Source organism: Silene latifolia, chromosome 1, assembly GCF_048544455.1.
Source record: "Silene latifolia isolate original U9 population chromosome 1, ASM4854445v1, whole genome shotgun sequence".
NCBI classification, from domain to species: domain Eukaryota; kingdom Viridiplantae; phylum Streptophyta; class Magnoliopsida; order Caryophyllales; family Caryophyllaceae; genus Silene; species Silene latifolia.
Genome location: NC_133526.1, coordinates 84,258,934 through 84,274,223, shown reverse-complemented (window position 1 = coordinate 84,274,223; position 15,290 = coordinate 84,258,934). Strand labels below are relative to the sequence as shown.

Sequence of the window (15,290 nt, the reverse complement as noted above, 5' to 3'; positions counted from 1 at the left end):
GTCTTCTCGATCGAGTGCCCTGCTTTATCGATCGAACACTTCTACAGCCCATTGCACTCGATCGAGTAATCTTCTCTCTCGATCGAGTTGGTTTGCCTTGATTCGCTCCCTGTGGAGATCGACCCTACTTACTGCTATCTTCTGTTAGTGTAACTAGGTATTTATTTTTGGTACCTGACGGCGGTATCAAATTTTGGTGTCGTTGTCAATAAAATGACGCATCACACGAAGATTTATGCACTGAACAGCAATTTTAACTCGATCGAATGGATTATAGTGGTCGATCGAGTGAAATAACTGAGGAAATGTTCGATCGAACAGAAAATTCCACTCGATCGAACAGCTGCTTTGAGGAAGTTCTCGATCGAGCTGATTTATGTACTCGATCGAGTGATTATCAAGAGGAAAGCTCTCGATTAAGTGTCATTTCTTCTTGATCGACTGATTTAGCCAGGGAGAGCAATGATTTGTCACTTGGGTTCATTTTAGATGACAATTTTGACGACGACAATGGTTACGGTTATAAATTGGAGGTAGTATTACAACCGGGTGGCATTTAATTTGGGCGTCACCCTCTCACATGGGGTGAGTGGGGACCCCTACAATTAAGACAGCATGTGAGAGGGTGGCACCCAATTTGGGCGCCACTGCCCTATCACTGTCAAACAATAAAATTAGTGTAAATCCCAACACGTTCAATTAAAGGACAACATCAATGCTAGAAGTCTCACGCCATTTTATTTCACTTCCAAATAACAATGCTAGAAGCCTTATCCCTTTTTATTTCACTTCCGCCTCATCAAACAACAAAATTCTTATTTCTTATTTCTCGGCAATAGTAAAAAGTTCCTTAAATGAACGACATTGTTTCGCTACTTTAAAAATCAATTTAATATAATTAAGGATTTTCTTATTTTGTAATCAATGAGAAAGGAGAATTTAATGAATGAAATTTCTAATATATCATTAGCTTAGTTGGTAAGAATCATGAAAGATGATACTCATAATCTAAAGATTTATGTTGTGTTACACTTAAGTTTAATATAATATCTTCTTTGGAGTAAAACGCAATATTAAATCAAACAGTCGTCTTAGCTCAGCTGGTAGAGCGCATGGCTTTTAACCATGTGGTCGTGGGTTCGATTCCCACAGACGGTGTCAAAAGCTTTCATATTACGTTAATGTGACGAGCCATTAATTCAGAATATAAATTTATTTATTTTTTTTAGAAATACACGATCTCGTTTTGCCATTACATATTTTCACTTTCTCACCATTTATCCAACTAAATATAAATATTTATAAAAAACAAATAAGATTATAAACAACTAAGGTGCTGTTTGGCCTTGCTTATGGAAAATGACTTTTCCTTTTTAAAAGGAGTTTATTCATAAGTTACTTTTCGGAAAAGTTTTAGTTGTTTGGCCATACTTTTGTAAAAGCGGTTTCTCACAAAATTTATATGTTTGGCCTAACTACTTTAATACAACTTTTGTTTGCTTATTTGGTTCTTTATGTAAAAAGTAGAAGTAGAAGTAGTAAATATCTACTTCTCCTTTTGGGGGTGAATAATCACTTTTTTACTTCTCAAAAGCACTTTTAAAACTCTCTGATTTACCATGTTTGGCCAAGCTACTACTTTTTCAATTACAAAATCACTTTTTAAGCTTGGTCAAACAGCACCTAAAAATATTATATATTTTTTTTGGTAGAATGTAAGAATTCAAAAATATTATAAACAACTAAAAATATTATATTATAATATACTTATATAAGTGTTTAAATAACATATTATTTGAAATAAAAATAATATTACAATATAAAGATTATACAAAAAGAATTATAAACGAGCTTTCGAGCCGAGCCTTGCTGAGCTCGGGCTCGCCTCGTATTTAACCAACCTCGGCTCCGACTCAAGCTCAAGCTCGATTTGACCGAGCCCACTCCGAGGGCTCAATGAGCCGGCTCATATTATTAACAGCTCTATCTCTGCTACACGTAGTAATCAACCCTTTGAATTTTCATTGACTTTAAAACTAATTGAGTAACGGTGTTAGGATCGAACGTTCCTGAGTTAAGAATATCTCCTTGATTAAAAAAGAATAAAAAAATTGAAGTGATCGATGGTCATTAAGCTCTTCCACATAGGGATGGTAGTGTATAGGATCTGAATAGGATCCTATAAGATCCAGATCCGGTCCATATTTACAGAACTTGAAATTATCATATCCATATCCGGATCCGCAGGATCTGGACTGGATCAGGATATATCCTATCTTTTTTATAGTAATGGAAAACTTCCTCTTAAAATATGAAAATATTAATTTTTGGATTTTATTGCAACGTAACATACTATTTTTCTCTATTAAATACAAATAATAAACCTAAGGTACCTTGGAGTAAGATGGTATGGCATAGTATCATTGTGCCTAAACATTCTTTCCAACTATGGATTACTATTCATAACAGACTGCAGACCAGGAGCAGACTCAACAGACTAGAGATATACAATGAAGTGAGCTGCTGTATTTGTGGAACAGGTATTGAAACAATGGATCACTTGTATTGGCAATGCCCTTACAGTGCAATTGCCCTTAAGTTACTGAAGGACTGGCTGGGGTTAGATATTCCCCTAACCAAGCCTTGGCAATGGTGTATGCGGATGAGAAGAAGATCAACAATGCAATGGAAGCTGGTGGTTGCTTGTGTAGCAGGCCTGATGTACTTGGTTTGGCAAGTGAGAAATGAAGCTAGAGTACGGGGGTTCTGAAAACCCCAGAATATGTTCTTAATCAACTGAAACATTGCATGAAAAACCGTGTCAGGAGCAAAGCAAAACAACCTCTTTTAGCAAGAGATCAGACCTGGATGTGTAATAGAGAGCTGATGTAGTTGAGTTCCTTTTACATATTGTCATTATTGTTCGAATTATGGGGATGCCCATAATCAGTTGAAAAACTTTGTAACTGTTATTGGTTGGAATGAAAAGCTTACATTTTCACCAAAAAAAAAATACAAATAATAAAGCTAAAATTCTAAAAACATAAAAATAAAGTCTTATGAAATTACAGTAACACTAAAAAAGTATCTTTTTTTTAACCGAAAAATGTTAATCAGAAAAAATCATGATTTGATTTATGAAAAAATATTAGAAGAACAAAGCATATAGTTTTACTATTTGTTTAACATAACATATTGTTTAAGAAAACGAAATAAAAATGGATCTAAGGGTAGGGTCTGGATTCCAACCACACGTTCCACACCCATATCCTTATCCACTGGATCTTAAATATTGTGATCCATATCCGGTCCGTAGGATCCGGATTCCAGGATCTGGGTAGGATCTTGATTTTGTTGCCATCCCTACTTCCACGTATTCAAATATAAAATGTCATTGTGTTAGTGCATAAAACAATTTTAATTGGTATGATATCACTTTGATGATATATTAAAGCTTTGAAATTTTCTTGAAAATAAGAGTTAGCTCAAGTGGTAAGAGTTCTTTTACCCATAATTATATCAGTTTGATTTTTATCCGATATATGGTGTAAAAAAACTTCGAAATTTTCCTCATTTGGTTAACTAAGATGTAGCCTGCGTATTGAAACTTTTTTTCTAAATTAATGTTGTTTCTCATTAAAATAACACGTAAAAAAGTCGTTAATAACTCATGTTAGAACTATTCTAAAAAAAAAAAAAATAGATTACTTGACTAGGGCTGGATATCGGGTTGGCCACAAGATGGGCCTGGCTAAGGATGCACATGTTGAATAGGGGTCGTTCGAGATTTTTTTTTTCGGTCTATGAGGTGGATCAGATCGGGCTAGTTGAGCAACACTTTTGTCCATCTCTACTCTTGACCACCAAGGCATTAATAAATGATAAATAAATTTGTACTCTCTAAATAAGGGTGTCGAAACTAAATAAAATTGGAAAATGAAATGGCGCCACCGAGTGACACTCAATTTGGGCGTCACCCTATCACATGGGGTGAGTGGGGACCCCTTCAATTAAGAATGCATGTGAGAGGGTGACACCTAATTTGGGCGCCACCCGATAGCGTCCTATTTCTGTCAAACAATAAAATTAGTGTAAATCTCATTATGTACTATTAAAGGACAACAACAATGCTAGAAGTCTCACGCCATTTTATTTCACTTCCAAATAACAATGCTAGAAGCCTCATCCCTTTTTATTTCACTTCCGCCTCGTCACACAACAAAAATTTTATTTCTCGTCAATAGTATAAAGTTCCTTATATGAACGACATTGTTTCGCTACTTTAAAAATCAATTTAATATAATTAAGGATTTTCTTATTTTGTAATCAACGAGAAAGGAGAATTTAATGAATGAAATTTCTAAGAAATCAATTAGCTTAGTTGGTAATAAGAATCATGAAAGATAATACTCATAACCTAGATTCAAATCGCCCTTATAGCTCCCTTTCAATCAAAAAATGTAATAATTTTTGTCATTTTGATCCACTTTCTGTTTAGTTTCTCTCTTCTATTATTTCAAATTTTCAATTTAATCAAATGAATGGATCCGTTTAAATATAAAAAAAGTTCTTTAAATGAATGAAATGAGATGTGGATGCGTGCTATAAGCTCATGAAACACTTTTGGAACGTGGACTGAAATGCGTGATTTCATACCCTAAAAAGCAAGCAAGATGACTAAAATGCAGGATTTTATAACACGCTAAAAAACAAGTAAACATTCACGTACGTTCTATACTTGGAACCGCTTCAACTCTTGTATGTAAACTTGGTTGTCAATAATACCAAAAACGTCGAAAAAAGAAACCAAATTACTCATAAAATCAAAATCAAATGAGGCGTCTAGCAACACAACTAGTCTCTTCTGGTACCCTTAAGATTTACGCATAATTTTATCATTACTCGTTTTTTATTGCATTCTTTCAATTGTAATATTGTTTGTACTGTGTTCTTTCAAATCATTTTCGTACATTTATCTGGGCAAATGTATGAAAATAACTGTGCTCTTTGATTGTATAAAATTTACATAGGAGTCGTAATAGCATCGACTTTCATGGTTTGGGAATTGGTGATATTACTGGCTGGATGTGAACCTCCGATTGCCGTTGTTTACCATGGTAGCATGGGCCCTGCATTTCGTAAGGGGGACATTTTATGGCTACAAAAGAATCAGGCTCCAGTTCCAATTGGAGAAATTGTGGTGTTCAAAGTCAATGTAAGTTACGACCTCCAATACAATTAGTTGTTTAACTTTGATTAAAATATTCATCGCCTTATTTAAGTACGAGTATTATATATAATCCTTTTTTCTCTTTGCATGTTCGTATGCAGGAGGAAAGTGCTCCCATCGTTCACAGAGTTATCACGGTGAGAGCTTCACCCCTAATGGTAATATGGGGGCTGGGGATTCGAACCTATGACTTAGTGTCACGATACCCCCATCTTAACCACTAGTCTAAGACCTCTTTGGTACTACTCGCTATAGTTGTTAGACAAGACATCAATATGATCTAGAATTTATATATGCTTGATCAAAAGCTAGCTACAAATTTTAATTATGGTCCTCTTAAATTGGTCATGTATGTCTGTCTATATGTCGCTTACATTGTTTATGTTGTTATTGTACGTTACCATCTAGAGCAGTAGTTGAATTTTATTTGATTTGCATGATTGCAGGTCCACCAACGACGAGATACAGGAGAAGTCTCTCTACTAACCAAAGGTCGTATTTGTTGTCGTTGTTACGTTGAAATTGTTATTATCAGTGTCCGTATATGAAAGTATGTTTCTTTTGGTATAGGTGACAATAACTCAGAAGATGATCGAGGGGGTACATACACTGAGGGTCGACTATGGCTTACACTTGATCAAGTGTATGGCAGAGTAAGATGGTAATGTGACTCTACCTATCTTACTCCAACAGTTCACTTTACCGTTACAATTGAACAATTCGACACTTACAAGCTTACAGCCTAGTCAAAGTAATATAAGACAACATATCTTAGGCCTTAGTGCCTTACATAGGGTATAATTGCGGTCTGTTTTGTAGTTTTGAATACCTAACACTGTATTATCTCCCCTATCAAATAAAGCAGGTACTGGCCGTACCTTGGGCGGGTTATCATATGGGTAGCCATGGAACGTTATATCAAGGTATCGTCTTACTGTCTTCTCATTCATTTAAATTTTTTAATTTACCTATGATTATAAATGATATATGATCAAATTATTGGAATGACCATAAATATACAAGTATATGTACGCAGTACCCGGTGATTGGTGCGGTAGTCATGTATCTCCTTGCATCAAAGAAGCCTTGACAGTGGAAGCGGCCGCACTGAAACTGCCATGGACTCGTGGAGTATGGCATCAGTTCCCTGATTTTGTAAACCCTAAAAGCTAAGGTTTTATGGATCTTGTCGACGGGTTGTATGTACTACTTATACAACTCTATCCTTGTAAATATTGTAGAATCTAAACAACATAAAACTTGAGAATAGAGAAAGAGGAGAAAACAAAACAAAGAAAACAAATAGTGTGTTAGCCTTAGGCCTGGTTCTATATGCCTTACTTTCACTTCACTTCTATTCAGTTCAATTCATATTAACTCTTATTTCAGTTCAACACAATTCCATTCAGTTCAAGTTTAGTTTAGCTCACTTTAGTTCCTACGATTACATTAAAGTACATAAAAAAAATTGAGATTGTTATATAAAATGATATAAGATTGGACCGGGATATATCCAATCTGGACAGGACGGTCAATCCGGATCGGTCCAGTTTACCGCTCCAATCTACTTGATGAACACCCTTAACTGGAATAACCTAACTGAACTTAATTTTATAAAGGCATGACTTGACTTAAACTGAACATATAGGATCTAAACTGAAAAAATCTTACCTCGTTGAATAGTTGAAAAATTAAAAATTGGTTTTTTTACCTAGTACCCTTGTGTTTTTCCAATTTCTACGTGCTACCCTTTGGTTTTAAAAACATCACTGATGCCTAGGGCTGAGCAAAAAATATCCGATTCGATTTTTTTTCCGAATCCGATCCGAAATCCGAAAAAAAAATCTCAATATATGGATACCATTTAAATTGGATAGCCGATCCGGTTTTTTCCGAATAAACTGGAACGGATGTGGATTGTGATTTTTTTTTAAAACCGGATATCCGAATCCGATCTGAATTTTAAAAATCTATATGGAAAAAAAGGGAAAACTTTATGTTTAATTTATGCGGCTTTTAGACTAGTTTTGAAATTTGTAATAAAGACTTGTAATTTATGCAATTAAGACTTGTAATTTATGCAATTAAGACTTATAATTTATGCGATCGAAGACGTTACCTTTTTTAGTGGGTTGCAAAATGCGAAATGGACCGAAATCTGGATCTTCGAATTTTCGGAATCCATATTTTTCGGATATCTGATTTATTCGAATCGGATATGGATCAGAAAAATGATAATTTTAAATTCAGATATCCGATCCGGTTTTGAAATCCGGATCGGATATCCGGTTTTGCTCAGCCCTACCCGTAAATTTTATAAATTGTTCTTAAAATATCCAAACTAATAAAATTTGAGTTTTCTAAGATTTAAATTTAATAAAGAAAATATAGTTAAGACTGGGTAAACGTAGTTTGTGATAAAAGTTTGACAAATTATCACCAAAAAGCCAATAGAAAGTGTATAAACTTGTTACGGAAATATATGATTCCTAGAATAATATTGTTAGCATATAGTTAGCATATTTAGGATATCAATATTATTGTTGCTATATTCTTTCCTGCTTACTAGGTCATTGTAACTTATTTAAGGCTTATGCCTCACATGAATGCAAATCATCCTTATTCTCCTAATCACGTTAACATGGTATCGAGCCTTTTCTTTCCTGTCTTCCAAAATTTTTAACCTAAAAACTTCACCACGAAAATCATCAAGCCGCCCATCATGACTGGAAGCGACGCAGATGCCGAGGTGCCTGTCGTTTTTCCAAAAATCGATCCCTCTAGTCCCTACTATCTCGGTTCCCAAGATGGACCGGGTGCTAAAATTTCGAATATTGTCCTTCGTCAAGACAATTACGACGACTGGCAAATGTCAATGAAAATGTCGTTGAAATCGCGATGCAAATTCGGATTTATTGATGGAACAATTAAAATACCCACCAATAAATTCGACCTCGAAAATTGGGAAGTGGTTCATTGTACCCTTGTACAATGGATACGTAACATGATTGAACCATATTTGCTTGCTAATGTATCATACGGTTATGATGCTGCGGCCCTGTGGTCCGAGTTGGAATCGCAATTCACAGTGGTAGACGGTACGAAAATTCACAATCTCAAAACTCAGTTAAAAGATTTTAAGCAAACCAAAGGTATGTCCGTCACTTCTTATTATGGTAAATTGAAGTCACTTTGGGACTCGCTTGCTGTACATGAACCCCCTTTCGTGTGTAAGTGTGGCAAGTGTGAGTGTGAAATTGGTCCAGCCGCTATCAAGCGTATTGATAATGAACGCTTACATCAATTTTTCATGGGTCTCGACCCATCTTTATATGGCCAAATTCGTTCTCAGCAGTTTCAGCAAGACCCATTACCCACACTTAATCGTGCTTACAATTTGATTCTTCAAGAAGAACGATTGCGTGCTACAACTACGCCCCCTGATATTTCTGACGTTGCAGCCTTTGTTATGCCGCTACCTACTTCCACTATTGACTGGCGTGTCCTCCGCGATAAAGAGCGTGGGGAACGTCATAAAATGCTTTGCTCTCACTGTAACATTCAAGGTCATGATATCTCGACTTGCTTCTTCAAAACATTGAGGTTTCCTGATTGGTGGGGTGATAGGCCGCTTACTTTGGCGGAGCATCGTCGCTCTCGGTCAGGGGGCTCACGGGGTGGAGGCTCAGGAAACACGGGTGCAACCGGTTTTGCTGTTGGACCTGTCCACGCTAATGGCGTGACAGCGGGTGTTTCTGCTCATAATCTGCTTATTTTCGATCGTCTCAGCGGTAGGTGCAATTGGATAATTGATACGGGAGCCTCCAATCATGTCACGGGCACCTTGTCATGTTTGGAGGATCGTGAAAACATTGTCGGACGTCCTGTTGGTCTTCCAAATGGCCAACACGTCGTCTCAACCTTGATGGGATCGGTTTATATTAATGACTATTTAACTCTTACTCATGTGCTATATGTTCCCAGTTTAAAATGCAATTTGATGTCGATCTCACAGCTGCTTTCGGCTAATGATTATTGCTTCGAGTTTGCTAACAGTTCTTGTATTATTCAGGACCATTCCTCGAGGACGACGATTGGAGCCGGTGAACTGCGGGATGGACTGTATTGGATTTGTGCGAGGGAGAGGCCATTGACGGTGAACACGGTGTCCGAGAAGGGAGAATTTGATCTTTGGCATCATCGCTTGAGTCATCTGTCAGATAAAGTGGTCAAGACTATTCCCTCTTTTAGTCATTTTAGTTGCAATAAAAACTCGGTTTGCGAGACATGTCATTTTGCTAAACAACATCGGAATAGCTTTACTTTAAATAATAAGCATGCGTCGGACTTGTTTGAATTGATACATTGTGACTTATGGGGACCTTATCGTATCCCGTCATCTTGTGGTGCGAAATATTTTTTGACAATTATGGATGATTTTTCCCGTGCTACATGGGTCTATCTTTTGCTTGATAAAATTGAAGTAACCGACATGTTTATGAGCTTTCTCAATATGGTCTCTACACAATTTTCTAAAGCTGTTAAAATTGTTCCTAGTGATAATGGGATGGAGTTTAACTGTATGGCAGGATATTTCTTTACTCATGGGATAAAACTTGAAAAATATTGCGTTGGGACGCCTTAACAAAATGGACGAGTTGAGCGTAAACATCAACATATTTTGAATGTTGCGCGGGCTCTTCAATTTCAAGCCAATTTCCCCACATCTTTTTGGGGTGAATGTATTCTATCGGCTGTTTATTTAATTAACCGCACTCCCTCCCCTTTGCTCAATAATAAAACCCCGTATGAGTATTTATTTGGAATCAGTCCGTCCTATGAGAATTTGAAAGTTTTTGGCTGTTTGAGTTTCGCTCATAACCAAAACACAAAGGGCGATAAATTTGCAAAACGGGGACGTAAGTGTCTATTTGTGGGATATCCTCATAATCAAAAAGGGTGGAAATTATATGACCTTGACTCAAAGACATACTTTGTCTCTCGAGATGTTGTTTTCTATGAGTCCGTGTTTCCGCTTGCATCCGCACAAAACTCCACTCCAGCTTCTGATCTTTTGCTCGAAATATTTGAGGATTTCCCGGATGATTATAGTACTGAACCCGTTGATGATACGAATGGGGATGCTCCTATCGATAATACGGACCCCACAGCCACAAATGAGCCCACGAGCAAGCCTACCAGCGCGACTGAGCCTACGGCTAATACGTCAGTCGAGACATCGGGCACTGCTGGGGTTTCGGGTTCAGGTACTACAGACACTAATGGGAGCTCGGGTTTTGAAACAAATGGACAAACTGAGGAGGTTGGTCGCGGCCATCGCCTAAAGATCCCAAGTTCTCGTCTCCGTGGGTTTGTACTTGATACCGCACACAGTCCATCTCCGTCTTCAAGCACACCGAGCTCATCCACGTTGTCCTCAGGTACGCCTTATTCTATTGCCAATTATCTTGATTATCACTCTTTTTCGACAAAACATCGTCACTTTCTTGCAGCTGTGACAGCTGGGATCGAACCACCTTCTTTTAAGGAAGCCATCCTTGATAATGGGTGGTGCGAAGCTATGAGAACCGAAATTGAAGCCTTGGAGCGGAATGATACATGGGAACTCTCTGATTTACCACATGATAAAAAAGCCCTCGGTTGCCGGTGGATATATAAAATAAAATACAAATCTGACGGGACTGTGGAACGCTTGAAAGCTCGCCTTATGGTATTTGGAAACCATCAAGTTGAAGGTTTAGATTATGGTGAGACGTTTGCCCCCGTTGTTAAAATGGTCACCATCCGTACATTCCTTGCGGTTGCAGCTATTAATAAATGGGAACTTCATCAGATGGATGTACACAACGCATTCCTCCACGGTGATTTGAATGAAGAGGTTTATATGCGGATTACTCCCGGGTTTAGCCGTGGGAAAGAGGGCAAGGTGTGTCGTCTAAAAAAGAGTCTCTATGGCCTTCGGCAAGCGCCTAGGTGTTTGTTCGCTAAGCTCACCTCGGCACTTAAAAGTTACGGCTTCCAGCAGTCATACTCCGACTACTCGCTGTTTTCATACTCGCAAGATGAGGTACGATTATTCATTTTAATTTATGTAGATGACTTTGTCATTGCGGGTAATAATTCTTCCGCTGTTGCTAAATTCAAAGACTATTTGGGAAATTGCTTTCACATGAAAGATTTGGGCCCCTTAAAATATTTTTTGGGACTCGAAGTTGCTCGAAGTGTCGAAGGAATTTATATCAGTCAACGCAAATACGCGTTGGATATTATTGCGGAAGCTGGGTTACTCGGATGCAAACCCGCGAACACACCAATCGAACAACACCATTCCTTAGGGATGGCCACTGGTCCTCTCCTTGATGATGTTGAATCATATAGACGACTTGTTGGGCGACTAGTATATTTTGCCGTGACTCGACCCGACTTATCCTATACTGTCCACATACTTTCTCGGTTCTTACATCAGCCTCGGCAAGAGCACTGGTAGGCTGCCTTACGCGTAGTCCGATATCTCAAGGGTAGTCCGGGTCAAGGGGTGTTGTTTCGTGCTGATAGTTCACTCAGTATTATTACTGGGTGGTGTGACTCAGATTGGGGAGGGTGTCCTACTTCCCGGAGGTCTGTCACGGGCTTGTTTATCCTTCTTGGTGGATCTCATATTTCGTGGAAGACGAAGAAACAACTAACAGTATCTTTGTCATCCGCTGAGGCTGAATACCGGTTTATGGCCAATATTGTTTGCGAACTGAAATGGCTTAAAGGGTTGCTTGCAAGCTTAGGCGTGACCGTTCCTCTGCCAATGCACGTCCTTAGTGACAGTAAGTCGGCTATTGATCTTGCTCACAATCCCGTGTTCCATGAACGCACAAAGCATATCGAGATTGATTGCCATTTTGTGCGTGAAGCGATTACAGACGGGTTAATTACTACGACACATGTTTCCACTACCGAGCAACTGGCTGACATCTTCACCAAAGCCTTGGGAGCTCCACAGTTTCTGCATTTACTGGCCAAGCTGGGCACTCTCGACCTTCATGCTCCAGCTTGAGGGGGGGTGTTACGGAAATATATGATTCCTAGAATAATATTGTTAGCATATTGTTAGCATATTTAGGATATCAATATTATTGTTGCTATATTCTTTTCTGCTTACTAGGTCATTGTAACTTATTTAAGGCTTATGCCTCACATGAATGCAAATCATCCTTATTCTCCTAATCACGTTAACAAAACTAAACAGTTAAAAACGACGAAATAAAGCTTTTTGGGTATTTTACGAAGTTTTCATTAAGTTTAAGGGTACCATTTATGTATTCAGACGACGAAGGGTACCACATAGAATTTCAAAAAACACGAGGGTACCACATAGAAAAACCTTCAAAATTTAGTGCTAGATTACAACTTTTACAACTACTCTCATACGGTGACATTTTGAAGGACAGTAGGTCTCATGAGAGACCGTCTCTCACTAATTTAGTGGGAGACATAATAGAGAAAAAATAAATTGAGACATTGAGTGTGTCCCTCACCCCATCATGTGAGAAGTCTCTCAATAACGCTATTGAGAGACCGTCTCTCCAAAAATTTTGTTAAAAAACTAAACAAAAAATATACAAAAAAATTTAATTTTAAAAGTTGGATTTTTTAAAAGGGTATTGCTTTTTTTTAATTGGTTCCTAAAATACACAAATTCTCACTTTGACGTACATTATCTGTCACAAGTGAGTGACAGGTCACTCCCTTCTCACACAAATGCAAGTGAGAGGGCAAGTGGGGCGAAAATGGAGCGCCCCACTTGCCTCCCACTTGCATTTATGTGAGATGAGGTGACCCGTCAGTCACTTGTGACGGATAGTGTCCGTCACAAGTGAGACTAACTGCCTAAAATATAACACAATCAAACTTAAAAGAACATTTTGACTCATACCCTACAATTGCCACATGTCAAAATGTTACTGGCCGTATATAGAAAAATTCTATACAAAACTAATGTCGATATAATACACGCTACTAATTCTAGTAGTTACATGATTTGTATTTAATTAAAAAAAGGGAAGTTTTTTTTTTTTTTTTTATGGTACAAATAATTTATGGAAGTTTGTTTTTTTTAGATGGTACAATAAATAATTTATGGAAAGTTATTTATTTAGGAAAGAAGCTAATTACTGACCGACCTTATCTAGGAATAGTTAGTCTTATTAGTCTTATATATACCCTCCTTAGGTCTAAGAAATTCTTAGACTATACTCCCAGGATCATACCAACGGTTAGTTTGATTGTTAACAAAACCATGAATTCGCATCCAAAAAGAAGGATAAACTCTCGGTTGGTGGGTGAATGTAAGAGTAAGACTCGATTATGGAAACAAGCGGAGCCCATCCCGAATGTCGAATGGTGGGATGTCCCACTTCTACGATCCGACAACTACATTGAAGATGATTTGAAGATGGAAAAGATCACCCGCTACGTACTACATCCTGAATCTGTAGTAGATGAGTCCCTTCCGCCGCCACCACCGCCTCAGCCAATTAGACTTACGACTAAGGAACGAAAGAAACTCCGCACACAGCAGCGCTTGCTTAGAGAAAAGGATAGGCAGGAGATGATTAGGAAAGGTCTAATGGAGGCACCAAAGGGTAAAGGTAGAATGTCTAATGTCTGCCATGCCACAGGTTTTGAGAACGTCCAAGAGCCAACAAAATCAGAGAGGGCCATTCGTAAAGCCGCAGATGAGCGGGTGCAGTCTCATGTAGACAGGAATATGGCTCGCAAACTCACACCTGCCGAGTGCTCTGAAAAGAAGAAGAGAAAGCTATTTCATGATCCTAATTGCTTGGACACCCTTGTATCTGTGTACCGGATAAATGACCGAGTAAGCCCACAAAATCGTTTCAAAATCGACATTAATGCACAACAAAACCACTTGACTGGGTGCCTTGTTCTTTTTAAGGATTTCAGGGTTGTGGTGGTTGAAGGTGGAAGCAAATCTATCAAAAGGTATAGGAAATTAATGCTTGGGCGTATTTACGGGTCTGACGATTCGGAAACTGATGAGGAAGAAGAAGCTAACAACAAATGTGATTTAGTTTGGCAAGGAAGTGTGGATAAACCAAGCTTTAACAAGTTTTCTGTGCACCACTGTCTAACACAAGATGCAGCCAACAAAGTCTTCTCTGCTGCTGGTGTTTCACATTACTGGGACCTTGCTGCTAATTTCTCTATTCACCACTTATGAAATACGAACTACTTTTATTCTGATAGATATATAAGATTTCTTTGTAACTCCCCCACTTTTTAAGATTTGTAATAAACGGAACGAGTACAATTTACGTCTTCTTCTGTAATTTGTATACTGTACAAGTTTTTGGTTTTGAATTTTTTTTTTGTTTAGGGGGAACTACGTGCTGTTTCTAAATGTCTTGCTTCAATTTTAATTTGTTTGTGTTGCTTAGCTTTTCTTTCGGAAATAATTCGCGATACAGGCAAATTATTTTCGTCTGGTTGAGCATTAACCTCACTGTTAGTCATAGTAAAGTAAGGCTGAAATTAAAGGGTGGTACATAAAGTGAGCATACGAGCTTGGACGATGTGAGATCGAGTGGTCCAAGCAGCTTACATAGGCAATGTTGGAGGATTTATGATGAATACTTGGAAAATGCTGCCAGTTATGAACATTATGAGATACTTATAGGTGAATAGTTGCGACAAATATGGTTAAGACTTATAACTTCAAGCAAGCTTTTCCGGCCATCAAATGGACAAATACAAGATTACGCGTCGCAAACATTAAGCTGCAGCTTTTCAAGGCCATGCCAATAGTCTCAAATGGACAAATACCTTGCATATCATGCGTAAATCAGTAAATGTGTTGCAATTAAGTTTTATGTAACATTACAAGTTTATAAAAACTAAATGCCAACTTTTAACCAAACAGCCGTCTTAGCTCAGCTGGTAGAGCGCATGGCTTTTAACCATGTGGTCGTGGGTTCGATTCCCACAGACGGCGTGTCATATTAAATTCTGTTTTGCTTTTCCTTAT

The 15,290-nt window shown here is 38.0% G+C and overlaps 2 protein-coding genes and 2 non-coding genes across 4 annotated transcripts; all 4 read left to right on the top strand.

Moving 5' to 3' along the window:
* Window positions 1-1,085: 1,085 nt before the first annotated feature.
* TRNAK-UUU (transfer RNA lysine (anticodon UUU)) lies at window positions 1,086-1,158 on the top strand. Its single transcript has one exon. It is a non-coding gene; the product is annotated as a tRNA-Lys (tRNA).
* A 3,579-nt stretch (window positions 1,159-4,737) lies between these two features.
* Window positions 4,738-6,474, top strand: LOC141595547 (uncharacterized). Its single transcript, XM_074415530.1, has 7 exons — window positions 4,738-4,867; window positions 5,031-5,215; window positions 5,332-5,367; window positions 5,677-5,722; window positions 5,801-5,891; window positions 6,096-6,153; window positions 6,267-6,474. Exons 1-7 carry the CDS (start codon window positions 4,834-4,836, stop codon window positions 6,318-6,320), a joined length of 504 nt encoding a protein of 167 aa, XP_074271631.1. The 5' UTR covers window positions 4,738-4,833; the 3' UTR covers window positions 6,321-6,474.
* Window positions 6,475-13,541: 7,067 nt separating this feature from the next.
* On the top strand, window positions 13,542-14,486 carry LOC141649620 (protein RDM16-like). The gene has a single exon (XM_074458306.1). It carries the CDS (start codon window positions 13,542-13,544, stop codon window positions 14,484-14,486), a length of 945 nt encoding a protein of 314 aa, XP_074314407.1.
* Window positions 14,487-15,184: 698 nt separating this feature from the next.
* TRNAK-UUU (transfer RNA lysine (anticodon UUU)) lies at window positions 15,185-15,257 on the top strand. Its single transcript has one exon. It is a non-coding gene; the product is annotated as a tRNA-Lys (tRNA).
* Window positions 15,258-15,290: the final 33 nt, after the last annotated feature.

Excerpts from the sequence above, each read along its gene's own strand:
- LOC141595547 (XM_074415530.1), top strand. The coding sequence starts at position 4,834 with ATGAGGCGTCTAGCAACACAACTAGTCTCTTCTG. Across the intron at positions 5,216-5,331 it reads TTGTGGTGTTCAAAGTCAAT|GAGGAAAGTGCTCCCATCGT; the intron begins GTAAGTTACGAC and ends GTTCGTATGCAG. Across the intron at positions 6,154-6,266 it reads CCATGGAACGTTATATCAAG|TACCCGGTGATTGGTGCGGT; the intron begins GTATCGTCTTAC and ends ATATGTACGCAG.
- LOC141649620 (XM_074458306.1), top strand. The coding sequence starts at position 13,542 with ATGAATTCGCATCCAAAAAGAAGGATAAACTCTCGGTTGGTGGGTGAA.